The sequence below is a fragment of the Cheilinus undulatus genome, linkage group 10 (genome assembly GCF_018320785.1).
Source record: "Cheilinus undulatus linkage group 10, ASM1832078v1, whole genome shotgun sequence".
Classification (NCBI taxonomy): Eukaryota; Metazoa; Chordata; class Actinopteri; order Labriformes; family Labridae; genus Cheilinus; species Cheilinus undulatus.
In genome coordinates this window covers 38307481-38319551 of record NC_054874.1, presented here as the reverse complement: position 1 = coordinate 38319551, position 12071 = coordinate 38307481, and the positions used below count along the sequence as shown (strand labels likewise).

Genomic DNA, 12071 nt, shown 5'->3' with positions numbered 1-12071 from the left:
AGAGATCGCAAATGAACTAAACTTAGCACAAAAAGTAAGGTAATGTGTGTTTGATAGACCATTTCTTTGTTGTAACAATGTTTCTATGCAATAAATCTTAAACCGTTGAAAAGCCTGTTTACTTCTAATAAGTGGTGCCACATTTGTAAGGAACATGCATTTGTGGGATGAGCAGCAGAGCTGAGTATGCGGGTTGCACCCATGAAAAATCTTCTCTTCGCCAAATCTTCTCTGCTAAGTCCTTTAAAAAGTAAATAAACAGGCGTTGAAATGCATTACATAAAAGCATCGTTACAACAAAGAAATAATCTACCAAACACAAATTTCCTTAATTTTTGTGCTCACTTTTCACTAATTTCTTAAGAAATGTTGTCTTACACATAAGCATATACCATCATTTTACACACAGGTAGCTCATAGTAAGTCTGATTTGGATATTTTGGATTATACTGTTAATAATTAAATCCACAATGGAGAAAAAGGATATTATTTTCATTTCTGCAACCACACTGTTGAGCTGTATTCAGATAATTGTCATAATAAAGCAGCTCTAGCAGTCATGGCTTTTATCCCCCATAACGGAAAGAGTGTGACCATGTAAATGTACTTGGAGGATTTAATCCCAGCATAACACAAAAGATGTAAAACTTACAGAATCCTGAGGTTCTTGATGCCAGAGAAGTCCACTTTAGTGATTCTGGTAATGTTGTTTCTGTTCAAATCCCTGCAGAGAGAAAACACGGCATTAATGATCAGGTTAAGACATTTAATTGTTGATTATGCTCAGTTTATTAAGGAGCATGGAATAAATATAAAGAAAAAAGCTACCCTAAAAAATTCTACAAGGTACACTTCTTCAAAGAAGACTCACAAAATGTGTGTCTGTGTGTGTTCTACTTGCTGAATGGAATTAGTGAATGTGGCAGCAGCACCGAGCGTGAGAATCGCCCACAGCATAATAGCCCACACACATCACACACACACATCCCTAATACACATACACACGCAAACATACAAACACAAACAAACAGAAACAAAACACACAAACACTGCTACCATAAAGTTAGCAGGAGAACACACACTCAGCTCCTGCTGCTCTGAATTATGAGAAGCTAACCTTCGAGCGAAAAAGAAGAAGTGGGATGAAATTATTTTCTCTTTCCATCATCAGAGTTTAAAAGCTTATCGTGTTTCCTGGCTGTCATTCAATCTGTTTTAACTACGGCTGCACCATGTATGCATACTGCAACATGAACTGACTGCCCCGGTGTGTGCAGACTGGTGGGCTGTTTATTGAAACGCTGTCGTACTGGAAGAATTAAGGCTTGGAAAAAAAACACTCACATAAGAGAACACGGACAAACAACACACAATTTTCTCTCTTATTTCACACACGGCTCTCCTCCCCCTCGCTTTGTAAACTTTCACTAGCCCTCTGTCGCTCACACACACATAAACAGTCTGGTTTTACCCTAGCCGCCTGCGTGTGTGTTTTTCATAATACACCTAAACATTTATAAATCTGATTTAAGACCATATTAGGTTTCAAAAGGCTTCCACAGGCTGCCATGGCGAGGAGCACTAATAAGAGCCATACCCTGGCCAGAGACAGGGAGTAGTACTTCAGAGACCATGTGAGGGTCCAGGGTCCAGAGGGGGTCCTTAAGAGGACTCCAGGTTAATGGGCTGTTATTAATGTTTCACTTGATACTACAGTTATCAATACTACACCACTACAGTGGGGACGATTTTTGCCGGAATGATAATCACAACTATTTTGATCACTATTCAAATTACAATTACTAATCATAATTAGTGTTTTATTGAAAGGACTGTGTTTCACACATCCATCTGGTAAACCTTCCACAGATGGTGTTTGGGAAAGGGTGGAGGCTTTGAGAAAAAAAACTAGGCAGGTGATTGGATGAACGTTCTGTCAGATCTTTACAGGCCAATCAGAGCAACAAAACACGTGACATAGCCTTTACCAAGGTGGGCTTCTATGGAGCAGTACACTCCATAGAGAACTGCGTAACGCGAAACATGGCGGCAGTAGACATGTCAGTACACAACTTCTGTCATTTTTGAAAAGAAAATAACTCAATGCTGTTCTTTGTTCTTTTTTTTAACGAAGAAATTCGTCAAGTTCTGATAAAACTGGCGCTTTAGCAGCTTGCTTGCTTATGTCACAACTCCGCTGCGTCCGAAGGTACTGTCCCTTGACACTGATTGGTCTTGTCACTTTCTAACCGGGCCCAAACTGTTCAGATGGGAGCTTTGCAAGATGGATTCGCCAGTGAAAAACACATAAATGGGCAAATCTATCTGCTTTGCAAGGTTAGTGTTTCATTGCGTTTTTTTATTTTAAAACCTTACCATCGTTCTTGGGCTAGACTGCGTTGGTCCCTAACATCTTCCCTAACATTTTGTCAAATATGGCACAGCAGCAGCCTCAAAAGGTACCAACTGCTCCACTGTTTGGGTTCATAATGTATCAAAGTATAAAATGTTGGACACCGCTGTGCTAGGCTCTCGCACCCCAGCTCTTTGAGTAAAATGTGTTTGTCATTATGCAGAATTTAAATTCTTGCTCCCATTATTACGTAACACTGTCACCAGTAAGATGTCCTTGTATACATCAAAGCTTGGTAGACTGACTGACTGCTCAATCTGCTGATTTATCAAAATATGAGAATATAAAACTAGAAAACTAATAATGATAGTGATGTCCATCTATCTGGTGAATGCAAGAGACAGAATGAGTGTTTAAGAAGAAGAAAAAGCCTTTTCACAATCATTCAGACGAGATGCTGGGGGCTCTTGTCACTCAGGAAGTGTGAGTTTCCTTCCAGAGTGTGCCAGCTTAAGAAAATTTCTCGAAAGGATAAAAAATTTGATACAGCATTGATTTATCATTTAGGGTTAGGGTTAGACACTTAGAAATACCCTGCTGATTTGTAGTTTCAAGTATTCCTGACCTTTTGAGTAGACACAAACACAGACTTAGTCCCTCAGGACTGTATTCTCCATATTCATCCACCTCTTCTGTACCCTTCCCGTCCATCTACAATCTTTAACTATTTTCTTCTTTTCCCCCTTCCTCTCATCAGTCCTGAATTCCCCAGTCTTGGCTCCTTCATATCAATCTGTCACTCTTTTACAGCCAGTTTTACCCCCATGTTCCCAGCCTCCCTCTTCACATTTTCCTTCCTCTAATCTCCCCCTTTCTCAGCCTTCCCCCCTCCACAATCTTGCTTGTCTTATCTTTTACTGTTTCACAGTTGACTAAACACTTTTTCTTCTTTCTTCCCCTAATCTCCCCTCTTTTATCTCAATCTTTCACTCTTTTACAGTCGGATACGTTTTTTTCTCCCTTTCTCTTTCTTTCTCAGCCCTCTTCTCTGCTCTCCCCAACCTTATCTCCATCTCTCCCTCATTCTTGTTCACAGTGGAAACTCTCGATCTCACCAGGGAAACAGCTCAGCACGCAAACAAACAGCGAGGATGGAGAGGCAGGTGGACAGCCAAAGCATCACCTTATCCTTATCTACCAACGTTGCTGAAAAACTGAGGAAGACAAAAACAGCAACGTGAGATGTGATTTGTATTTAAATTACAAAGTAGTCTTTTGTGTTTTATTTTTGCTGGATAACAGCCTGCAGTCATTTGTTGTAAATTTTAACAAGTCTCAGACACATCCTCTGAGGAATCCCAGCCCATTCTTCTTTAGTGAGTCCCACAAGATCCTCCAGATTTGACGGTCTTCTGGTATGGACCTTGGTTTCAGTTCACCCCACAGATTTTAAATGGGATTCACATCAGGGCTTCATGCAGGCCAGTCAATAATGTTCACTTCAGTCTTCTAGAGATAGTTTTTCGCCAGGAGCCATGTCTGTTTTGGGTTGCTGTCGTGTTGTAAGACTAAGTGAAGACCCAGACCTTGTTTTCTGCTGCACTCTTGAAGTTTTCTTTCAAAGTCTTCACATATCCTCAGTCTTCATGCCTCCTTCCGCCTTCCCAGTTGCAGACACACTGATGAATCCCATGGCCCAATACTCCCATCACCCTGTTTCACTGTGGGCACGGTGTTCTTTGGGTTTTTTATGCCTCCCTTCATTCTCCAAACATAAGCAACATCTCTATGGCCAAAGAGCTCTACTTTGGTCTTATCTGACCAACAGACATGCCTCCGCGATGCATGATCTCTCTTCAGGTTGTTTCTGCAAAGTAATGTTAGTTAAACAAAAATATGTAAGGTAAAATAAGTGATTACATAAATATTCACCCCCTGCAAAGTGGCTGGCATAATTTACAAGAGATGCCATTAGTCTCACAACTGGTGAAATGAGGAGTCACCTGAGTACAGTGAATTTGTCTTAAGTAATTGTAATATGTAGACACCTGTGTCTGGAAGGTCCAGTCACTGGTTAATCAGCATTCCTTGCTACCATTACACCATGACGACAAAAGAACATTCCAAGCAACTCAAAGAAAAAGTTACTGAAAAGTACAAGTCAGAGGCACTGAACATCCCCCGGAGTTCAGTTAAATCAGTCATCAAGAAATGGAAACTGAGTTACTGCAAAAAGGAGACCTGTGAGAGAGGCTACCAAAACATCTATGACTACTCTAAAGGTGTTACAAGCTTCAGCAGCTGAGATGGGAGACTCTTCATACAACAACTGCTAGCCAGGTTCTTCATCAGGCAAAGAGAAAACCACTGATGAAGAAAACTCAGATTAAATCTGGACTAGAGTTCACCAAAAGGCATATGTGAGACTCCATGGTCAAGTGGAAGACAGTTCTTTGGTCTGATGAGACCAAAACGGTGCTTTTTGGCCATCAGACAAGACATGTTTGGTGGACACCAAACACTGCACATCACCACAAACACATCATCCCCACTGTGATGCACAGCAGTGGCAGCATCATGCTGTGGGGATGCTTCTCCGGCCTGGAATGCTTGTACAGGTGGAGGGTAAAATGATAGTAGCAAAATAGAAAAATCCCAGAAGCATTCAGAAATGGTTTAAAAACAACAAGGTGAAGGTTCTGGAGTGGTTGAGTAAAAACACAGATCTCAATCCAACAGAGAATTTGTGGCTGGACTTGAAAAGGGCTGTTCACGCCTGATCCCTGTGCAACCTGAGAGAGTTTGAGCAGTTTTGCAAAAAAGAATGGAGTAAAATTGCAGTGTATCCACACAGACTCAGTCTGTGATTGCAGCAAAAGATTCATCTTCTAAACACTGACTTGAAGGGGGTGGATAAAAAAGCTAAATTACATTGGGCATGACTTATTTATAAAAATCACAAAAGGGGCTGAATACTTTGTATAGGCAGGTTATTTTTCACCTATTTCAAATTGATCATTACCTCTCTGTTGATAAAAGAGGGGGCTGCAGAACATCTGAATGACCTGAAGCCACTGAAGCCTCCATTTTTATGCACCTGGTCTCTCTTGAAGAGTGTGTGTGCCCCACCCACCAGTAAAGCTTTACTTCACTTTAAATTTAACTGACCAGCTGTCAGACAGACGACTACCAAGAGGCTACAGCAGAAAAGCCCTGACTGCTGTTTGTTCCATTACATCATGCATGTGTGTGTGTTTGTGACAATAGGACGAGAATGCAAATAGTAGGTGTCATAGGAATTAATAAACCATACATCACTGTCACACAGGAGCAGACAGCTCCCCACCACAGCTAAACCCAGACCAGTGAAACCAGTGAACCTCACAGTCTGGCTGACGGGATGAATTTACACACTCTCATACACACACACAGAGGTTTGGTGTGTGTGGGAGGCTGATTGACTTACAGAACAGCTTTATTGGTTGGCTAAACCACAGAGACTGAGAAAGGACAGAGAAATAACTATTAGAGAGGAATGTTAAACAAATGACAGATCAGGTGACAAAGAGTCCTGAGGGGTTAATGAAACAGAGAACCTGAGCGACCACCACTGTGGTGAAAAACATGAAATATCAAGAGAACAAGTTTAAAATTCTGACATGTGGGGTTACTGTTAGGGCAGTTCCCTCTCTTTTGCCTCTTTTTTAAACAGCCCTATCTTTACAACAAAATGGGTATTTCTACTGCAAACATTCCCCTCTCTCTGCTCTGTCTCCATCTATCTCAGACACTGTGACGTTTCCTCTTTTCAGCGCTGCGTCCTTATCTCTCCATCCCTCCATCCTTTCCCTTTCATCCTCTGTTGTTCTCCATCCAACGCTTCGTTTCCGAATGCGTCCGCTTCCTGCTCTAATCTCCTGTTATTTTCCACAGAGCTCTTGAACTTCTTCACTTTCTCATTCCTCTCTTCCTCTCCATCCCTCTTGTTCGCTCTCTCTCTCTTAGATAGGTATGCTCAATTTCGCTCTCTAAATCTCTTAGTTACGCAAGGAATCCTAATTGCCTTCTTCCTTTTCCTGTGAGCTCTACGGTGTGTCTGTCACCAGGAGAAGAGGGCAGGGGTCAGGGGGATTCAAAATTAGACTTTTTTACAACTGCAATCCATCCTCTGCATGTCCTCTTTGGACATGATTTTAGGCCAAGTCAAACCCTCATGTATTTCCAACCATTTCGAGGACCAAAAATCTTTCATTTTTATAGTCCATGTCTTGTGATAGCAGCTGTCATGTCAATATACTGCACGGCACTGGGTGTTAAATCAAAAACTTCCCTAATCCAAAAACTTGTCATGCAATCAGACCTTGCACACTGAGTCTGTTGTGTTTTATTTGTATTCACTGAAAAAAATTGTAGAATGTGGCAAATTGTTTCATCAAAAATAAGCAGTGAGGATGAGCCTGTGGCTGTCACTCCTTCAAAATCACTCTGGATCCATCGTGACACAGAGCTTCACATAGCACCAGCATGTACGTCACAGCTGTGCCAAATTGGAGAAATGGAGAGCAACTTATAATTCAGTCTCTGTAAGGCCGGCCACGCTACAGGATTTTAAGCCCGATTTGAGGAAGGATTTGCCTCCCTTGACAATTGTGGGACCGTATCCTTGTGTGTGTGATGTCAACACAACTATTTTACTGCTCCAAATCGCGTCGCAGCCTCCCAGACCCCGAATTGTAAATATCAAACATGTTTGATATTTATGATTCTAGGTTGTAGTGCCTCTGACGGAGTACCACAACAACCAATGAGAGCGAGCAGACGGGGAAGTGTCACCAGCCGGATCATACGTAATTTCACTGCTTGCAACCGTAAACACAACTGTAGCTTCATACCAGCCAGGATTTCATCCTGAGTTTCATAGAGTTTCCTTGTTTTTGGATTTTTGCTGCACCTGTAACACATGTCAGGGCAGCCTGTTGTGGAGGGACAGCAGGAGGAGGATATCGACACACAGGTAGGTGGCAGGTGTGTGGCCTCCAGTGATCTGACAGTCTGGCTGAGTTGTCAACTGTGTGCGCTCAGAGGATTAAAGGTGAAATTGTCCTGATATATGAGGTCTCCCTTGTTTTTAAAATCGTTACTGATTTAAAAACTGTCAAGTGTGTTGCCGGCCTTAGGTCGCGGTAAAGACAATTTATGCCTTTATCTGTTATTTTTCCATGGTTGATATTCATGGCCAAATCACAGTGTTTAAAGTGAGGTTTCAGTGCGATGGAGAGAAGGGGGCTGAGCAAGCAAGAGAGAGAAGGAAGCAGCAGGCGTGTTCTGAATCACCAATCACCCATCTAAATGACTTGGACTGATGCAAAAGTTTGCATAAAATCATATATGTTTTCGAGAAACATAATGACAGATGAAAGTTTTGCTGTCAGTGTGCAAACATGATTAGAGCAACATGAGATTGATTTTCATTTTTAACATGCAAAAATTCCAGATGATAAACAGACTCTGTGTACGAAGGATTTAAGCCTGAAGCTGTCATTCTGTTGCTGCATCTCATTCATGTTTTGTGATTACAGGTTTTCTATCATTCTGGGGATGTTTAACCATCTTCATAGTACAACCTTCAGGCATCATTTACACCAAGGGTTCCCAAACTTTTCAGCCATGACCCCCAAAAACTTTGAAGCTATAGACTGAGGATCCCCTCTGAACATGACAACAGTTGAATCATTTAATTCAGCTGTGCACATTCAAGAAAAGTCATGTGCAGACTTACAATTTAAGTTTTTTTAAAACATTACTTTGATTTCATACTAAATCTCACCCAATAAGCATGTCCTCTTCAGTATTCAACAGATTTTATGTATACATTTAAAAAATGGGTCATTTACAATTTGAAATCATTAAAAAATCTGCTTTTTGGATTTACAGCATTTGTAGGCTCTGTTCATGCATTACATCAGGGTGTACATGGGGATATAGTAGAGCTGTAGTCACTGATTCTTTCTGTAATCTAGTATTCTATTGAATATTTTGTTGATAGAGTAATCTAAGAAGAAATATTGCATATTCAGGTTGCATTGGGTTGTGTTTGCACTGAGCTTTAAGGTGACACACACACAGGATGTTAATGGAAGGTACATCAGGTTCTCAGTAATCCTGTGTTTTTGTTTTTGTCTCTATCCATCTCTCTCTTTCTTGGTGAATTCACAGGTGTGACATTTTATGCTCCTGTGATGTTTGTGCTCACTCTGAATATGAAGTAGATGTAAAAAGGAGATGCAGACCTTCTGCAGGCTTCAGAGATAGTCATAAAATCATAGCAGCACAACACAGTAATTTATCAGTAAACATGCACATGCAAGGCTGAACAGGACTGTGACAGTAATGGGATTTCAATGATTGACATACTGCAGGAAAGGAAACAGCATTAATGTGTGTTTTTGCATTGGGAACACGTCAACGTTTGACAGCTTGTTTAATGGATAGCTTAGTTTGAAGCTCCAAAAAGAGCAGAAATTAAACAAATCACAGATGAACAAACACAAAACAGGTGTATGCACTGAATAACTGAACTGAATGTAAACTTTTAAGTTGACGTTTACATGTTCAGGGATTAAATATGCAAGTCAAGTTTACAAGAAGAAATCAGCATGAAACAGAGAAACGTCACATAAATCAGGACGTAAACATGAGAAACATTTAAATGCACGCCATGTTGAGTCCCTGTCTCTGTTTACAGAACTTGTATTTTCTAAGAGTCTAAATCTTTTAGAAAAATGAGATTTTTCTGAGACTACTCTCCTGTTTGACTGTTTACTGTTGTTTTAAATTTGTCCTAGTGATGCTAATATAAAATGAATTCTCTTGTTTTACAGAGCTGTTCTCTGGGATATCCAGCAATCATCACTGGGAGCTTTTGGGCAGTCACACAGCAAAAAGGCATGAGGACAGATGAGAACCAGCGAGAACAGACGGAGGAACGACAGAGGAACATGGCTGAAGCTCAGTTTGATGACATATCCTTTTTAAAATGACACATGGCAGCCTATTTGACGCTTCATGCCAGTATTTGGAGCACTCGGCCTCGTTGAATATGATACTTTTCAGGCCAAACATCCTGTAAATAAATAAATAGAGTTCAGTGAGCTACCACAGAGTTTATTTTAATGCGGTGTGGCTGCAGAGCTGAAGAGGATCTGTGTACAAACGAGATCAAGGAAGAAGACACAAGCGAGCATCTGTGTGGCATTTTACTCTTTTCTAACATCTCAGTAGTCGAAAGCTTTGCTTTATTTCCCATCCTTATTTCTCTTTCACCTAACAGGACATGTTTTACTCCTCTGTACTTAATACTCCATTGTGTTCTACATTTCACTCCCTTCATTTGTTCCTGTGATGGATAAATTTAAAAGAATCATCCTTGCGGCACTTAGCTATGACAAACCAAACTGAATCTTTCTCTCTGTCTTACCCATTTTAACTTAAATATTAGTCATTGATACTGGCTTTCTTCCAAGGAAGAGTGGTTGGGAGACACTGCCCTTCACCATCACTGACTGTGGGAACTGAAAACACTGCACTTGGACTCTGTTCCTCTGTTGTTGTTTATGGTTCATTAAGAACACAACACTTGTAGCCCATCTCCTGCACCCGTCAGCGTGTGGTGGCTCCTGATCCAATGACTCCAGCCTCAGTCCACTCCTTGTGAAGCCCCCTAAGTTCTTGAATCTGCTGTGTGTGACAGCCCTCTGAAGGCTGTGCTCATCCCTGTTGCTTGTACCCCTTTTCACCTGTCCCTTTCAGTCAAATTTCCATGAATACGCTTTGGTACAGCCTCTGGGAACAGCCTGCCCTCTCAGCAGTGACCTTCTGTGGCTTACCCTCCTTGTGAAGGATGACAATGAATGTTTTCTGAACATATGTCAAGTCAGTAGTCTTCTTCATGATTGAATTTGTGTGTACTGAACCAGAGTGAGAGAATAAAGGCTCAGGAAACCATTACAAATTGGACTTTTCCACAATAATGTAATATTTTGAGAAAGTGGATTTTAGATTTTTGAGGACTGGAAGCCACAATCATCAAGATTAAAATGAAACAGCCTTGATATATTTCACTTAGTATGACATGAATGAAGCGTTTAAAGTAGTTTAAATTTTATGAAGTAGATCACTGGAAAAGGAACTTTACTTGATATTCCATATGCACCTATACTTGACGCTTATGAAATCCATGTAACATACCCTCAGGCACCGGTCTCACTGTGATCACAACATAATAGTTTCTTTGGGTCATTAACGCCTGTGATAAAATCAGTTTGCATTGGATGCAAATATTCAATCTCCCCCCCATGTATAAAATCATGTAATATGCAAACAGACAACAATTAAATCAGCCAGCGAAGGATTTACACAGCCAGAGTAAATGTTTGCTAACACCACTGAGGGAAATCTGCTTAGACGACAAAGCTTCGTTTGGTGGTACGAGTTTACAGCCCCGACAGAAACACTGATCTCACTGTTGGAGATAGTTTCTCGCGTAGGCTCTGCAGGCTTCTCGGAAACATTCTGACACTTGACATTTAACAGTGTGTCCATTCTGCACCACGCTGTAATCACAATGGTACAAAATCTCTGTTTTTTCTGTTTATGCAAAAAAAAAAGAAAGGTTCTTTTCTCATTTTGGGCATTTGTAATGTTTCCTAGACTGCTGACAATGCAAAGTGACACTGAACAAAAGGGAGAAGTTGTTTCCCTCAAAAGAGTGGAAAGGTAAAGAGGAGACAGAGGGGGAGAAAAGATGACGAAGTCAAAGGCATATTTTCCTTTGCAGCAGACTGAAGGTCGCTCTCTTTAACTCCATAAAGGGGAATCATGTCTGAATGATGTACAGTGCAGCTTCCTCCCTCTTATCTGCACCTTTGTCAGAGCTGTGACTCCTTTTATTCTCATTTTAGAATATATGTATTTTGTCAGACTTCACTGCTTCACTATTTTTCTTTTCCTGTCATAAAAGATTTATTTCCAGTACTAATATTCATCCCTTAGCTCTGCACTGTAAAAGAGAAAAAGCTGACTGAACCTGAAATTATATTTCAGTAAAAATGTTAAGTCAAAGTTTTCAGGCTTACAAAATGAGTCAGTTGAGTTCTCTGGTTTGACACCAGGAAGAAACAGGAAGATACTACAACCATGAATTTATTTATTTATTTTTATTGAACTTTTATTTAACCAGGTTAGACCCATAAAGATAAACTATCTCTTTTTTAGAGGTACTAGAGGCAATATTCAGTAGTTTCTTGTAGTGCTGGGAGATTTATCATGTTTCAGTTTCAGTTTCGGCATCCTTAGAGTCCACCCTTGAGTGCAATCCCCAATAAGTTAATAGAACTCTAAACATTAGAGATAACTGATTAACATAACAAAAATGTATTTAAGTTGTAAGTCCTTAGCCATTTTAAATGATATCAACTCAATTTTTCTTATGTTTCCAGTTAAACAACACTATGTAAAAGTTTCTACGCCTAAAAAACTGAACTCAGAACCATGTGTTTCACAAAATACTTGTTCTTCATCAGCTGCGATTTAGCCCTTTAAGACCCATGGTAGTGCTGGTGCTCCCCATCATTTCTATCTTTAACCGTGGGTGGAACTGCAACCAAATGAGATAGCGCAAAACACTAACATTGACATATCACACCTTCAGTGAGTCCCA

At 40.5% G+C, this 12071-nt stretch overlaps 1 protein-coding gene across 1 annotated transcript in view; it reads right to left on the bottom strand.

The window, feature by feature from the left end:
- The window catches only part of slit3 (slit homolog 3 (Drosophila)), a 436863-nt gene that overhangs the window by 404150 nt on the left and 20642 nt on the right, over window positions 1–12071 (bottom strand). Inside the window, exon 2 of the mRNA XM_041797351.1 lies at window positions 653–724. Within this exon, the coding sequence (XP_041653285.1) occupies window positions 653–724 (72 nt within the window). The remainder of the gene's footprint in view (window positions 1–652; window positions 725–12071) is intronic.